Source organism: Lagopus muta, chromosome 11 (assembly GCF_023343835.1).
Source record: "Lagopus muta isolate bLagMut1 chromosome 11, bLagMut1 primary, whole genome shotgun sequence".
Taxonomy (NCBI): Eukaryota; Metazoa; Chordata; class Aves; order Galliformes; family Phasianidae; genus Lagopus; species Lagopus muta.
Window position 1 is genome coordinate 2,268,224 of NC_064443.1, and position 16,244 is coordinate 2,284,467.

Here is a 16,244-nt window from a genome sequence, read left to right on the forward strand (position 1 = left end):
GAGGTGACCTCACTGAGGCCTTTCATTACTGAGGGGCTTATAAGCAGGATGGAGAGTGATTTTTTACACGGTCTGATGGCGATTGGGTAGGGAAGAAAGGTCTAAAGCTAAAAGAGGGCAGATTTAGGTGAGTAATGAGGAGGAGGTTTTTCACTCAGAGGGCTGTGAGGCGCTGGCACCGCTGCCCAAAGCTGTGGGTGCCCCATCCCTGGAGGTGGGCAAGCCCATGGAGGGGCCTTGGGCAACCAGCCTGCAGCTGAGAGCTTGGCAGCAGAGGGTCTCTGACACCCCTTCCAACCCAAGCCATACTAGAGTTTGTGATTCCATGATTCTGTGATTCTATGATTCTGTGTGATGCCTGTGGTGGCCACCGCTCTGGAACTTAAAATGGAAAGACACCCAGCCCCAATAGTCCACCCTCTGCCTCTGCTGCCTTTGCTTTCCTGGAATTAAGCCCCACGCTTCCCTGAAATGACAAGACCCTGGGCAGTGCAACTGGATTTATTGCAGGGACAGCTGCTGGGGGACAGTCCACATCACATGGGCCTAAAAAGTTTTCCTGCCGCACCAGGCAGGAATGCAGCCAAAATGCTCAGAGCTGAGCTAATCCGGGTGTCCCGCTCCCTGTTCTTCTTCTCCTCCTCCAGCTGTGTGATCAGCTCCTGCATGGCTGCCGCCTCACGCTTGAAGCCCTCCTGCACCAGTGCTTCAATCTCCTGTGGACAGGGAGCCATGTTAGTAGCAGCATACAATGCCACAGCACAGCCCAGTGTGCTGCTACGAGCACAGAACACATCTGTGGTACGCTTGCAGCACCATCACAGCGCTCACCTTCTTGTGGTGCTCCAATAAGCGCCGCTGCTCTTCCAGCCACGCACGCTGCTCCTCCTTCAACTGTTGCTCCAGCTGACGTTTGTGCTCCTCCATGGTGCGCCGCTGCTCCTCCAGCCATGCCTCTGCCGCCTTCTGGGCCGCCTCTGCCTCGGCCGCTGCTGCCTCCCGCTGCCGCTCCGCCAGCTCCAGCTGCACCTCAGTGGCCTTCAACACCTGTGCCAGCCCCTCGCGCTCCCGCAGGAACACCTCCAGCACCGCCTCCGCCTGACCGCACAACCATGCGGCACAGTTCCATCGCACCTGGTGCCACCCCACCGCCCTCCCCCACACCCCACTCACCCTGACACCCTTGTCGGGCCGCCGCTTGTACTCCTCCAGCACGCGGTTCAGGTCCTCCTTGAACAGCTGTGCACCACCAGGCGCCACGTAGTCCCCATTCTGCAGGCGCAGCTCCACATCCCTCCAAAGCTCCTGCAGCACCGCATGGCACCGCTGCTCCGACGCCTCCTCGTTGCGCCGGCAGAACTCGTCCTTGGCCGCCTCCAGCTTGCCCTGTGCCACAGATCAGTGCTCAAGTGCACGGCCGTGCCTCCAAAACCCCACGGTGTGATGGCAACTCACCACCAGCTCTGCATGGTACTGGCGTTCATGGTCGGCAAAGGCACGGGACAGGAAGAGGGTGATGGCGCGTTGCTCGCAGTCCCGATGCACGGCCACCAGAGCACTGCGTGAGGCTGTGGGCAGCACCAGGCCGTGCTCCATGCCCCGCTGGTACTCGGCCACCGCCGCCTCCACTGCTGCACTGTTCTCGGCCCGTGCCAGCGCTGTCACTGCGCTCTCCACGCAGGGCACCGCGCCGCTGGTGATGGCCGCCACGTATTTCTCCGCCAGGCCTGCCAGCACTGTGAGAGGTGACGGCCACCCACACGCGTCACCGCCACGCATGTGTCCCCATCACCAGCACGCGTCCCCCGCACGCCACCCATTCTCATGCTGCTGCCACTCACCGTTGCCCGTCACCTGGTGCCCACCCAGCAACACCTTCACCGGCGCCTCCTCCCAGATGTACCGGCAGAAGGCGTCCACCTGCTTCCGGAAGCCTGGCTGCAGCTCGTCCTCCCGCAGCTCCTCCAACCGCTGCAGATCCGCATCAGCTGCCGGCCGCTCCATCGTGAACAGCTTGCGGCGGGGAAAGAAGTTGCGCAGGCAGCTCCGCAGCTCATTGCGCTCCTTGGCCTTCTTCCCATCCCCTGCATTGCCACTGTTAGCACAGAGCCACCGACTGCGGATGCGCACGGTGACGCCTGGGGACACACGCTGGTGGCCATACCGGTCTGCAGTCGCAGTATGTCATCCAGGTACTCATCCTCACTCAGGGCCCGCAGCTGCAGTGTGAAGTCACGCACGGTCCAGACGAAGCACGGGAAGACGCGGACAAAGTTGGATGTTGGGTTGTCGTTCTCCTCCCGCACACGGATGTGCTCTGTCAGCTCCGTTACCAGCCTGTGGGACCCACCTCACCCCGTCAGCGTTGTCACTGCAGAACCTTTGTCACACCATCACCTCCCTCCCGGCCATCCCCGTACCGCAGCTGCTCCAGTGCCCACTGGTCAATGGTGCCAATGCTGTTGTACACCAGGGTGCTGGAGAGCAACACCGCCAGCGTGAAGATCCAGGAGTTGCTGTCATCGTCATCCTGCACATATATCCAAGTTACTGGGGCTCCACTTCCACGGGGTTTTTGGGACCCCATCACCCCTGCACTCACCTTTTTGGGGTCTCCCAACCCCTCGGTGTCCAGCAGCACCAAGGTCACTCCCTGCCGGCGCGGGTGGGGCAGGCACCACATCCAGATGCCCTTGGTCTCCGCATGCACCGTGGGGCCCAGCGGGAAGCCTGTGGGCAGTGAGCTGTCAGAAATCCCACAAGATGCCCCTCCAAACGCATGGGGTTTCCCCCTCTGCTCACCAGTGCGTTTCTGCGCCAGCTGATTCATCAGGTAGGACTTCCCAGTGCGGTACAGCCCAGCGATGGCCACCACCACCAGGGGCTGGGTGACACTGCGCAGCACTGCCAGCGCCCTGCGGTCGAGGGACAGCACGCTGTCCTTGTTGGTCACCAGGCAGAGGGGAGCCGGCATCGGGAGCATCGGAGCGTCCATGGTTGTGCTGCTGCCTGCTGTGATCACAGACTGGAAACTGCAATATATAGCGAAGCCAGGTCTCGCTCCTCCCCACCCTCCACATCCTGTGTCTTTGATTTTCCCTTTTTTCTCTTCCTTTCCTGGAATACTAATTCTCGGAATACTGCTTAATTCACTGAAATCACATGACCTGTACCATATTGGTGGATTCACTGCAGGGACTGCTGGTGGGGATAAGAGCTCCAGCATGCTGCAGCACTTTGCTGACAGTGCCTGACACCTAGCTGGCCACTGAGGGCAGGGACAGCACAACCACAGGGCCCATGACACCCATGGCTGCTGGATGCAGCGCTTCTCCTCCTGCAGCCACTTCATCTACAGCTGCAGTACCATTGCCTCATGCCTGAAGCAGTCCAGCACCAGTGCCTCATGTCCTGTGGGACATGGAGCCGTGCTGCTACTGCCTCACAATGCCAAGGTGCATCCACAATGCCCCGACAGCAGAGCACAGTACCTCTATGGTACAGACACAGTGTGCCAGCACCACAACACTGAACCTCCAATGCTGCAGCCAAAATGCACCTGTACCACCACGCAATCACACAACACCACGGTACAGCCAGAGTGTGCCTGCACCACTGCACAGCAGCCTCACTGTGCTGGCCATGCAGGGCCCAGCCCCTGCTGCTGTTTGTACGGAGTGAGCTGGCTGATGCAGTTGCTGAGCCGCCTGGCTGGCAGATGTCCCCAGAGACTGGAAAAAGGCAAACATCGCTGCCATTTGTAAGAAAGGCAGGAAGGAGGACTCGGGAACTGCAGGCTGGAAAGCCTCAGCTCTGTGCCTGGGAAGATCGTGGAGCAGAAAGCACTGGAAGACCTGTCAGCTGTCCAGAGCTCTTGCTCTGGTACCACCACCACACAGCCTCATGATGTGTCATGGCACTATGAGCATGGATAAGAGAATTACAAGACAGATCATCCACCAAGGTGATCTCCTCCAAAAAGGTGATTGCTCCTGTTGCTGCAGGATATGGCAAAAACTCTTAGGACCATGATTGTGATGAAGGAAGAAGAACTATAGAGTTAACCAATAGAAGGGCCGTGCCCCCAGCCAGGAGGGGAAAAGGGCAACAGAATATATTGGACTGTGTGGATTCAATAGCGTGGCACATCAGAACAACAGAAACATGAGGCACTGGTGGACACTGGCACGCAGTGCACTGTGATGTCCTGAAATCAAGGCACAAAACCAATTTGTATTGCTGGGGTGACGGGGGGTTCCCAATAATGACCTGTGTTGGAGGCTGAAATAAGCCTCACTTGTAAGGACTGGCAAAAGCACCTGATTGTGACTGGCCCGAGGGCTCCATGTATACTTGGTGTCAATTGCCTCAGAAGGAGGAATTTTAAGGATCCCAAGGGAAATCGATGGGTATTTGGAATAGCTGCAAACAAAGACAACATCAAGCAGCTGTCTGTCTTGTTTGTCCTGTCAGAAAATCTGGCTGCTACAAAGGAAAGAGCAGCAGGTACTGATTGCTACAAAAACAGTGCACAGACAGGCAGTACCACACCAACAGCATTTACTGCAGGGACAGCTGCTGGGGGACAGGCTATGTCACACGCTGCAGTTTGTTGAAAGGCTTGACTGCCAGACCAGGCAGGAACATTGCAGAAATGCTCAGAACGTTCAGAGCGGAGCTAACCAAGGGGCCCACCTCCGTGTTCTCCTTCTGCAGCTGTGTGATCAGCTCCTGCATGGCTGCTGCCTCACGCTTGAAGCCCTCCTTGAACGGCTGTGCACCACCAGGTGCCACGTAGTCCCCACTCTGCAGGCACAGCTCCACATCCCTCCAAAGCTCCTGCAGCACCGCATGGCACCGCTGCTCAACCACGGAGCCCGTGACAGCCCCGGCTGATGGATGCAGTGCTTCTCCTCCTGCAGCCCCTCTATCTACATCTGCAGCACCATTGCCTCATGCCTGAAGCACTCCTGCATCAGTGCCCCATCACAGAATCACAAAATCACAGAATTACAGAATTACCAAGGTTGGAAAAGACTTTCAAAATCATCCAGTCAAACATCCACCCATCACCAATAGCACTCACTAAACCACGTCCCTCATCACAAAATCCAAACGTTCCTTGAACACCTCCAGGGTCGGTGACTCCACCACCTCCCTGGCAGCCCATTCCACTGCCTGACCACTCTTTCAGAAAAGTAGCATTTCCCAACATCCAGCCTAAATCTCCCCTGGTGCAACTTGAAGCCATTCCCTCTAGTTCTATCACCAGTTACACGAGAGAAGAGGCTGATCTCCAGCTCACTACAACCTCCGTTCAGGTAGTTATAGAGAGCAATAGGGTCTCCCCTGAGCCTCCTCTTCTCCAGACTGAACAATGCCAGCTCCTTCAGCTGCTGCTCATCAGCCCTGTGCTCCAGACCCCTCACCAGCTTTGTTGCCCTTCTTTGAACCTGCTTTGAACAATGTCTTTCTTGCAGTGAGGGGCCCCAAACTGGACACTGTACTCGAGGTGCTGCTTCACCAGAGCTGAGTACAAGGGGATGATCACTTCCCTGTTCCTGCTGGCAGCACCGTTCCTGATGCAAGCCAGGCTGCCATTGGCCTTCTTGGACACCCAGGCACAGTGCTGGCCCACGTTCAGCTGAGCATCAATCAATACCCCCAGGTCCATTTCCTCTGCGCAGTCCTCCAGCCACTCCGCCCCAAGCCTGCAGCATTGCCTGGGGTTGTTGCAGCCAAAGTGCAGGACCCGGCATTTGGCCTTGTTGAAGCTCATCCCATCGGCTTCAGCCCAGCATTCCAGCCTGTCCAGATCCCTCTGTAGGGCCTCACTACCCCAGGTAGTACCCCAGGTAGATCCACACTTCCAGCCAACTTGGTGTCATCCGCAAACTTACTGAGGGTGCATTCAGTGCCCTCATCCAGGTCACTAGCAAAGATATCGAAGAGGACAGGTCCCAGCACCGACCCCTAGGGAACATAGTGCTGGTACCACCTCACAGTGCCGTGATGCAGCCCACATGTCCCAGTAGCCCTGCACAGCAACTCCATGGTACAGCCGCAGCACGTCAGCACAACCACACAACCACATGGCACAGGAACACCAGAATACCTTTTTACAACCACTTCTCACCTGCAGTACCGCACAGCACCTCCATGGTGCACTCAGCATATATTCATATTGATACAAGTTATAGTGATATTATTAGCTTGGTAATGTTCATCGATAAATAGCCTTGTAGCTTGTTTATAAAACAGGAAGAACCTGTGCCCTGGTACCAAGGAGCTAACAATGAAATACTGAACTCCTTATAAGGAGTTATAACTAACTCCAGATAAGGAAGTTCTGCTTGAATCAGCTTATTTTGTGAAAGCAAATATTGTGCAATCAAGGCAAGAAGATAACTGAATGTGTGTGAAGATCAGATTCAACCAGCAAACACAGTGAGAGACAGTACTGACTTCATCCACCACAAAAAGACCGAGCATGTGCAAGGAGCTCTACATTAATCATTCTGGGGGAAGCAGTGAATAGGTATGTACTGCCTGGGAAAATGTTTTCATATAAAGCACAAGTGATGTATCTAGGCTGAAGCTCTTTTATACCAGGTATGCATGATAGGAGGAGCCTAATCATTGTTGAGATGGTGTCATTGTGTCACGGGGTGGTGTCGTTGTATGCTGTGATCATGTCTTTGTGTCACTGTGCTGTGGGTGGTGTCGCAGGGTCAGGATCGTGCTGACGCTGTGCTTTGTGATGGTACTGTCTCACCATACAACGCTACCATCCTGCCAAGTGTTGGGCTCACTGTACCGCGTGGTGGTGTCACTGTGTCATGGGTGGTGCCGGCACTGTGATTCGGACGTGGCATGGTGTCACCGATGCCGAGGATGTGGGTAGGTTGACCTGACACGTCAGCGCGTTGTGTTGTGCAGGTATTCCTTTATCGCGGTGCGGGGCACAGAAGGGATAACTCTACCTAATATGCACACCTGGGCCCATGTGCAGATTGCATTTGTTGGCTACGCTCATACATACTCGTGTCTTTCCCCACGGTTTCATTCGTATGCTGAATATTTTCTTGTACTCGTTAATGTTTTCTTAGAATCGAACCTCAGACCCTCCCCCTTAGAGCATTCACAATCACACTTGAGGGTATTTTTGGTGGCTGTCTGGGGGGTCAGGGAGGAAGGCTGATAGCCCTCGTCACTCCTCAACTTTTGACCCCAGTCTTCAGGAGCTTGCTTAGTTAGGTGTGTGCCTCCTCTCTAAATGTGTGTAATTATATTTATGCTTGTTAGCAAAGCAGAACAGGTATCACAAATCAGGAACTGGGTCTTAGTAACCTTTAGATATTTTCTGATATGGGATTCTTCTTTTTTAAACATGGCTTTTGTTAGTAGTGAGAAACCGGACAAAAGTACAGAGGAAACAAAGTACAGAAAAGCCTGGCATAAGATGAGACAGGTACGAGAACTTCAAGAAATATTGCCCTCCTGTATCCATGGAAACATACAAAATGATCTTAAAAACCACAGGTGATAAACCTCATATGGAAAAATGGATTAACAAATGTGTCACATAGATTGTGAGTCTGGGGTACTTGGCCAGTAGGGGAACAGGAGAGTAATTACCTGCCACGAGAAGAAAGGTGTGTAAGGAGAAGTGGTTCACTGATCAAGTGCGTGTTTTCTCCTTTGCCACAAGGGGAGCGTGCCCACTATTGCAACCATGAACAAAAAACCTTTGCTGCTTCACTGAGATCTATGATGGAAAATTATGGATTCTGAGCTTTTCTCGCACAAGGGAACATAAGGAGGGCATGGGGATGTAGAAGGGAACACGGCGATACGGGGTGTGGAGATCCTGTTCCTCCTACTGCACACTGCTGCATGAGGAACGTGAAAACTCGCAGGGGGCTGCAGCAGAAGCACAGGTTTTGTTTTCACTTATGATTCCGTGCAGTATGGATGAAAGCCAGGCAGAGATTGGTTCCAGAGCTGAGGTTGGCTGCAGGGTGGAGTCTCAGGGCCCTGAGAGCAGCTCTGATGTCTAGCCCTGCTAAGGACTTCCCAGTCTGGGAAAGCCTTTTGAATTGTATGGGCGTGAAAGACGTCACTTTGCAATGGGAGAGTTAGCAGAACACACTGGATCGAGGAAGAGACCAGCAGGCTAATTCTTTAGACAACAGGACCAAGTAAATATAGGGCGGATGTCACGTTTACGAGCAGTGGCAGCAGACCTGAGGCACTGCCCAAATGCAGGAGGAAAGTCTGGGCCCCGGCCCACCCACAGCCGGCAGCAGCCGTGGGGCTGCCCGCGTGTCCCAAACACAGCGGCATCCCCACGATGACAGAAACACCCCCAGAATGGGGCTGCAGCTGCCAGCCTGGCCTCCGCCACGTCGTGCGTTGAAACGTTGCGCCTGCTGGAGTCGGGGCCAGAACCCAGCTCAGCCTGAACCGGGCTGGGGGGAGGAAGGAGTGGGTTGGGTGCTGGGGAGAAGAGATGCCCGTGGTTGCAGCCCCTACAGCTGCCCACCTCGGGAAAGGCAGAGAAGAACCAAACCGACAGTGGCATGATGGAATTGTCAGTTTTATTGATGGACTATGATGACTTTATACAGCAATTGGAGCTGGCACACGGCCGCTCCTATGACATCAGTGGGGCCGGCGGTTGATGTTCTGGGCCCGACGTGGAACCTGGGAGCGGCTTCGGCCCCAGGCTGGCCGTCGCCGCCTGGACCGGCTCCTGCGGCGTCTCTGGGGCTGGCTGTTGGTCTCTGCAGCCCGATGGTCCAGAGGCGAGCGGCTCCGAGTCCTGGCCCGCTGTGTCTGCCCGGAGAGCAGCTCAGGCACCTGGGAGCTGTGATCTGGTCCCGATGGTGCCTGGTTGGTGGTGTCGGAGCTGCTGCTCTCCTGTCCTGTAGGGCCTTGGGATGGCCCCAGTCCCTGCTGGCTGGTGGTGTTGGGGCCAGCGCTGTCCGCATTGGTGCTGGAGGCTGTAAGGGGAGGCAGGAAGGTGAGCGGGACAGATGTCCAGCCCCGGGGTGGGACAGGCTCTCATCCCTCCTGGGCCAAAGGGACTTGAGCAAGGCCTCGCCTGGCCCCAGCCCAGCAGCACGCGGCCGTTTGCCTCTTACCGATGCCCTCTCCAGCACAGGTGTTGCACTCCCATGCAGATGTGCTCAGACTCAGGTTGGAGCAGAGTCGATGGGTGCCTTGTGCGGCGCAGGAGCTGCAGAGGAGCAGCTGCCAGGGCCTGGGGAAAACAACAGGATGTGGCCGTGAGGACAAAGTGAGCTGAGCCAGGGAGCGCCCGGCACAGCTCTGGTGCTCAGTTTGTGCTCTCCCAGCCTGTGGTGAGGCTGCGATCCCACACGGAGGCCCAGAGGGCTGCTGAGGTAACTCACCCGTCTCCCTCTTCTTGTTCCCGGCCATGTGGATAATGGCAGTCGCTGGCATCACAGCGCTGATGCCTAACTCCCAGGGTTGCATAGTCATAATTGTCCTCCCACGTTGGTCTTCTGCAAGAGAAGAGACAGAATGTGATGCCCCAGGACTAAAACTAATCCGTGGCATCCCTCCCCTTCCACCCGATGCCCAGTTCCATGTTAATGGCTGCGAGGGCCAGGCCTGCTGAGCACAGCTTGTGTGCCCTCACATCTCAAGAGCTGGCTGAAAGACACCAACCTGAATGGGATTCGGATCCCCATAGTGAGCATGTCTCGAAGAAACATGTCTCTGTCTCGGCAGTGGGGGCAATGAAAGCAATAAATTCCTGCGCACATGGCCTGTTCCTGCAGCAGAAACAGAACAGGGTGAGTGTGAGCCTGGCCTGGTGCTGCTGAGCACGTGCCGTGCTCATGGGGTGAGGAGAGGGCTCCTACCTGGATGCAAGCCCGGTGGAACCAGGCGTGTCGGCAGGCTGGGCACAGCATGGTGCTGTATGATCTGCTGTGCTCCATGGACTCCATGCAGATGATGCAGGTCGTGTCCTGCACCGGCGCTGCCTCCACTGCCTGATGTGGACGATGCACCCAGCAGAAGGACCTGGGGGAAGATGGGAGGGACGGGCAAGGTGAGAAGTGCTGCGAGGAGGGCAGAGGAACAGGAAGGAGCCCCAGGCCTTGGCTCTGGCTCTGCCAGGCTGCTGGGAGGCGTCACAGCGCGCTCCTCGCTTCTTTGGCTGGTGCTGAAGCAGGGGTTGGAGGCCCACAGGCGATGCCTGGCAGCCCTTACCTGAAATCATCGCAGAACTGGGTGACGCATTCGCCCTCTGAGGTGCAGGAGAGATGGAAGCTGCGGTCGCAGTCCGGCTCTGCGCAGGTGATGGTGGCCCCGCGCTGGCCACAGACAAAGCAGAGCTGTAAGGAGCAGAGCATTTCCCATCAGCTGCAGGCTCAGGGCCTACGCAGCGGGCCCCGCACCTCTGTGCAGGGCACGGGATGGGGGCAGGGCTGGCTGGCACTCTGCAGAGCTGCCTGCTGAACAGGGCTGGTCTGCAAGAGCAGGGATTTCTCTTGGGGCTGCTTGGAAGGGCTGGGATTGCTTTCTTTGCACCAGGCAAAGCTCAGCCATGCCTCCACTGGCACCAAGCTCCCTGTTCCGGTGCGGTGCTCACCGTCTGCTCTCCCCGCCTGATTGTGCGTATCAGCTCTTCTTCGAAATGACATGCATTTCTGCTGTTGTTTCCTGGTTTACAAAGACCAGTGGAGAATATCTGTAGAAGAAGAAAGAGCAGGCTCTTGTTAGTGCAGGAAGGAGGGAATCACTGGTTGGAGGGAGGAGGCAGGAGCCATGAGGGAACTCACCACACAAAAAGTATGGAAGTAGAACCCGTTTTTCTCATGTTTGTGCCCATATATGCTCGAGTCCTGATCCACTCGGCCGCAGAGCACGCATGCTGGAGAGGAGAGAGGAACAGCAGTGAGCAGCTTGCAAGGCCAGGTGCGCTGGGAGCTCTCGCAGGGGCTGCTGTGTGCCGGCCGTGCCAGCAGAGGGGCAGGGCTGGTGGCCGTGGAGAGGAAGGGGCACTGCAGGCCCAGTGCTGCCAGCAGGCGGCCACAGCCCAACCGCGGCCCCCCTGGCCAAGGAGCAGAGGGGCCCTGCGTGCCCCCGCCTCCCATGTCTGCCGCTGGCAGACCCCCAGCACCCCTCTGCCCTGCGTGCAGGGATACTTTGCTCTCACCTGGCTCACTCGAGCCGGCGGCCTCCTGAGTCCCCTCGGACATCATGTGCATCAACGGCGAGCACTCGCAGAGTGTCTGTCCCAGCAAAACCAGGCTTTCTCCTCCGCGTGACAACCTAGGGGAGAAGCGGGACGAGGCTGAGTTCTCAGCTCAGGCCCCGAGCGCTGGGGAACCCTCCTCCCTGGGCAGCCTCAGGCAGCCCCTTCCTCCCTGCTCACCTCACCAAGTCGCACTGAGCTCGGCCTGAGCCCCGCAGCCTTGGCTCTGTTCCGCACCCCGCAGGTCACAGTGGTCGCTCTGTGCCACACCTGCGGAACCATCACACCTCACCGGGGCTGAGGGCACCCAGGCAGCAGGGCGGAGGCTCTTGCAGCCAGCGCAGGGTGAGGGGCCCGGTGCCATCAGTATCCCAGTCAAGTGTTTATGTGCTTCCGTGACTTTTTGTTGCTTGCTGCTCATTACCTCTCGCTACAATAAATGACTCGACTCACAGAATCACAGCGTCTCGGTGGTTGGCAAAGACCTCTAAGATCCCCAGGTCCCACCGTCCACCCCCCACCTGCCCACGGCCCTCAGAGCCACATCCCCACGGTGCTGGGACGCCTCCATGGGCGCTGACTCCCCCAGCTCCCGGACAGCACATTTTCTTTTCAAGCTGACAGATTTTGCAGACTAGAAAATATGCTTCTCTCACCTGCAATGTCAGCAACTGAGATGAAGTTAATTTCCAAATAAACTTATCGTGGCTCAAAGCTGCAGGTAAATGAGTTGTTGAAGATTTTGGAGTTTATGAGGCTATTCTGTCATGTAACAGCTCCTTGCTGCCCTTTCGGAGTCAGTCTTAACCTGAATTTGTGTCACAGAACAGAAAACTGAAAAACTGCCCGGACACCTCGTTTTTCTCAAAAGCTCCTGTTAAATTTGGATGAGCTTCTTTGGGTCAGAGTTACTTCTGGGAAGGGGCTGCAGAGAGGAGTTCACATCTATGAGTGTGGAGGGTTTTCAGCCCTGTGACATGGGCTTGCTACACTCTGAGATGACAGAGGTGCACAGTGCACAGTTGACTTGGAAGCATTCTCCAGAAGTGTGGCATGCAGACTGCTCTGCTGCTTTGATCACCTCTGTGTCATTCTGTGTTTCCTCCGGCACCAGCCCTTCTTCTGCAAAGCATCACCGCACAGAGGCTGGGGAGGCCCTGGGACTTGTGCCAAAGCTCAGAAACCTAGAAGCAAAGCTTTCCCTCGTTCAACCACGAAACCTTTGCTTCTCTCACGTGAGGGGAGACATGAGGCCTTTGAAATACTTTCTTCTGCATCTTCTGCTTCTTGTGCTATAAAAATAATGATAATAATAAAAAGATATTAAAAAAGAAACACCATAGAAGGATCACATTAAGGCCTCCCCTGGAAAAGATACTTTGTAGTGTGTCAGAGACAGTTTGCTGGCAAATCTGAATGCTACTTCCCTGGAATAAGTGATCGAGTGAGCGGTTAAGAGCCAGTCACTGCTGCACATGAGAGCTATCATGACCTCAGACCTGACCAGAAGCTTTGGCACCAAGCTGGTCCTGGTGTATCTAACTGGGATGAAGGCAAGAGTGCTGCCTTCTAGCATTTGGGGAATGATGGACGGGACTTGAAGCCCTGCGTGGGGCTGGGAATAGAGATTCTGTTTAATATGGTATTAGGTAGGTATTACTTCCTCTCTTAGTCCTAGCCAGGTAACAATCTGGCTTTTTGGGAACAATGCAATAAACCAGAGTGAGAACCGCAGCAAAGCCTGCGTGCTCCCCGATTCTCAGTTCAGGGCCTTGTTAGAACTTCAGGTGAAATCATCTGCCATCCAGATATCAGAGAAATAAGGCACCGTGTCCTGGTTGGGAAGGCAGGCTGTCTTGATGCTTAATTGCAGTCAAATACCTGCCAGTCTGAGGGCTGCACCACAGGCAGCACTTCTTCTCACTCACCGAGGCCTAATGAAGGAATACATGCAACTCACAAGAACTGGATCCAAGCCATATCCCTGGAGGTAGAAAGGCTGCACCAGAGCAGCTCCCAGTGTATAGCCGAATAAGCTGAATTTAACAGCATCACAGGAGCTTCCGACTCAGAGCCCGTCCTGCCCAGCTGTGCACACTGCCACACGTCCCAGCCACCACTTTGCCACCAGCAGCCAGCAAGCAGCATCGTGTGAAGGAATCCTTTTTCCTTCAGGGCTGAATTAAGCCACGCTTTGTGCCCCTGCTGCTGGCCAGGGCAGGAAGGCTGCAGATCAGGTCAGCTTGGGGTTCTGCTTCGAACCACTCCATGCTGGCCCGTGACCTCTGAGCAATCCATCCCAGGTTTTCCCTCATAACAAAGTGTTAAAGACCCCACTGCCAAAGCATTCTCCTTGCAACGACCTTCTCAGGCCTCCTGCTCCCCCTGTCCCTGCAGACTGGTTGCTGGGGTTTTGCACTGTATGGTCATACAAACCATGCCCAGAGTTTGCCAAAGTGCACTGGGCACTTGCAGGCCAGCATCCACCTGTTGCAAATGAAGTCTGACACCATCTCTGGGAGGGCCACCAGCAAGCAAGCTGGGCTCTGCTTGCCGAGTCGGGCTGTGGTGAGCTGGTAGCTCCCTCCTCTGTCCACAGCACCTAAAGCAGTTTAGGATCTGAACAGGTGTCACTTGGAAGACAGGACATTACACGTTTTCTCTCACTTTTCCACGTGAGAGCATCTTCAGCACAGGTTCCCAGGAGTAAGGCCAGCACACGCCAGCCCCTCTGCTCTGCCCCTCCGAAGATGTGTCTCTCACAATATGCCTCTTGATGGAACTCTTCCGAGTATTTCTAAATGCAGAAAATGGGAAGAGATCAGATAACCTTACTCTGAATCACACCAAATGTTAATTTTGAATCCCTTACCGTACAGCTGAAATCTTCTCTTTGTAGTCCATACTTGGACGTTTTGCAAAGCATTACAAATTTCTCTATAGTAGCATCGTTGCAGGATCCCACAAAACGCCCCAACCTGCTTTTTGTATGCCCTGCTCCAATTAAAGAGCCAAAGTTCTGGATAAGTGCTGTCTTTGTGAATAAACTGAATTCCACCGGCCTCATCTGCTGCCTATAGATTTCTCTTATAGGGTTTTTCATTTGATTAATTCTCTTCACATGTACCACAAGGTACAACTTGCTTGCTTCAACTGCATTTTCCTGCCCTAGCTGCTCCCATGCACCCAAAGGCAGCAGAACATCACGTGCAAGCTTAAAGCAAAGGCTCTATGTAGGTGTGAAAGGAGCTGAATAATTGCAAATTGAAATTCAAAGCAGCTTCCCACTGAGGTGTGAGTGAAAAGGATTGTGCAGAAAAGCAAATCACTTGCAACAAAATGATAGTGACGTTTATGGAAGGGTTTTCACAACTGCTCTGTAAATCCCCCGCCAAGTGCTGCAGCTCTCCCCTGGCTGGAGGACAGCAGTGCTGACCCATGCCATGGTGCGGCCCATTGCAAGCTGCCAGCTGCACAGAGGGCTGCAGTCAGCTCACAGGAGGATGGCTGCTTCCTTCACAGTGTCGGACAGGCAGCTTGCTTTCTGCTTTCCTCGTATGTGGGACAGGAAACACACTGTGCCACATGCCTTTAAAATGTCCTGGTAATCACATACCTTGTAAGGATTTGGGTTGCCCTTGGAGCTGAGCAGGGCTCTTCATACTGTGCTGAGTCCAATGCCTTTCCATGCCATTCTATGCAGATGATAATTTGGCTGTGATTCCCAGGGTACTTGCTGAGCAGCACTGTGGTGTTTGCACATCTGCCAGGTTACAGGTGTTTAGAAGTAGGAATGACTGTGATGTCTGTGTTGGCAGGTCACTGAGAGGGGAGTGCAGACACATGAATTGCCTGCTGGACCACAAAACCGTGGCGCTGGTGGAGTTAGCAGGGGCAGTTGCTTTCCAGTTGTTACTGTCCAGTAGCAAACAGTGTGTCCCTGTTTTAGTGGTGGAAGGTCTCCAGGTTCAAATTCTGAAGCTGCTGCTGAACAACAACGACAGAGGAGGGGTAAGCACTCTGTAGATCTTTTGCTACATTGTGTCTGCATCCCAGGACTTGTAAGGTACAGAAGTGCAGGTGAGGAGACGTTCTGTCCTCAGAAACAGTTCACTAACTGATCTAGTAAGGCAGGCTGAAGTGCAGAAACATGTTTTGGGCTCTGCTGCTTTGCCAGTATTGACTGATGACATGAGCTGCACCTGGGCCAGCCTTGTGTTTCTGTTGAACTAGGCAGACACAGTCTGACTGCAGTGCATTCTACTCTAACAATTAATATTAATTCCAGAGAGAAAAGAAATGGCAGGCGTGTGAGCGTGTGCCTCTACAGAGCAGGTGGAAGATGTTCAGCTGCATAAAGCTGTGCATCTTCTGGCTGTCATCAGAGCATCCCAGTATGGGCCTCAGAAGACACAACACTGCAGAGCAGTGGCCCACAGGCTGCTCATGGGTGCTCCAGCAATGGTAGTAGCTGGGTCAACTGCTTTCTCTTGCTGAACATACTTCCCAAGCATATACAGCTCTGCTAATGCCTTTCTCTGGGAGTTCCTTTCCCTGTGAGTTCACCACCTGCTTTTCCTCCTGCCAGGGGGAAGCATCCAGATACATCTTCCTGAACAAATTCCGCAAGTTTCTTCAGGAAAATGCTAGCAATAGAGGGGTAAGTCAGAGGGGCAGCCTTCCCACAGGCCTCACCTGAAGAGCTCTCTGGTACCTTTGGGGTGGGAGCTCTTGCCCTTTTGGCTGAGCTGCTTCCAGCAGATGAGCAACTGATACCTAGATAGAGCATCCTCTTCACCACCTGGGTGAGGACCGCTCTTCTGGCCTTGGCTCAGGCTGATGGCCTGCAGCTAAGGAAGGTGGGGATGTTATTATTATTGCAGGAAGCCCTTTCCTCACCAGCCTCTCTGCGTTAATGAGCAGCCCACCTTCAGAGGCAGAGCACGTGGTATCCATCCACCCATCACACCAGCTTGTTACTGTAGGGCCAGGGGTTTTCCAGAGGTGGAAG

The 16,244-nt window shown here is 54.8% G+C and overlaps 1 protein-coding gene across 2 annotated transcripts; it reads right to left on the minus strand.

The window, feature by feature from the left end:
* Positions 1-525: 525 nt before the first annotated feature.
* On the minus strand, positions 526-5,679 carry LOC125698702 (guanylate-binding protein 1-like). 2 transcript variants are annotated; one of them, XM_048957378.1, is made up of 9 exons: positions 2,803-5,679; positions 2,603-2,730; positions 2,421-2,530; positions 2,165-2,337; positions 1,842-2,084; positions 1,456-1,736; positions 1,174-1,386; positions 832-1,098; positions 526-716 (listed from the first exon to the last, which is right to left on the minus strand). In XM_048957378.1, exons 1-9 carry the CDS (start codon positions 3,350-3,352, stop codon positions 537-539), a joined length of 2,145 nt encoding a protein of 714 aa, XP_048813335.1. In that variant the 5' UTR covers positions 3,353-5,679; the 3' UTR covers positions 526-536. The 2 variants fall into 2 exon arrangements, with proteins under 2 accessions (XP_048813335.1, XP_048813334.1); XM_048957377.1 differs by having other exon boundaries at positions 2,603-5,679.
* Between the last annotated feature and the right edge of the window lie 10,565 nt (positions 5,680-16,244).

Excerpts from the sequence above, each read along its gene's own strand:
- LOC125698702 (XM_048957377.1), bottom strand. The coding sequence starts at position 3,352 with ATGAAGTGGCTGCAGGAGGAGAAGCGCTGCATCCAGCAGCCATGGGTG. Across the intron at positions 1,099-1,173 it reads GGCCCGACAAGGGTGTCAGG|GCGGAGGCGGTGCTGGAGGT; the intron begins GTGAGTGGGGTG and ends TTGTGCGGTCAG. Across the intron at positions 717-831 it reads TATTGGAGCACCACAAGAAG|GAGATTGAAGCACTGGTGCA; the intron begins GTGAGCGCTGTG and ends CCCTGTCCACAG.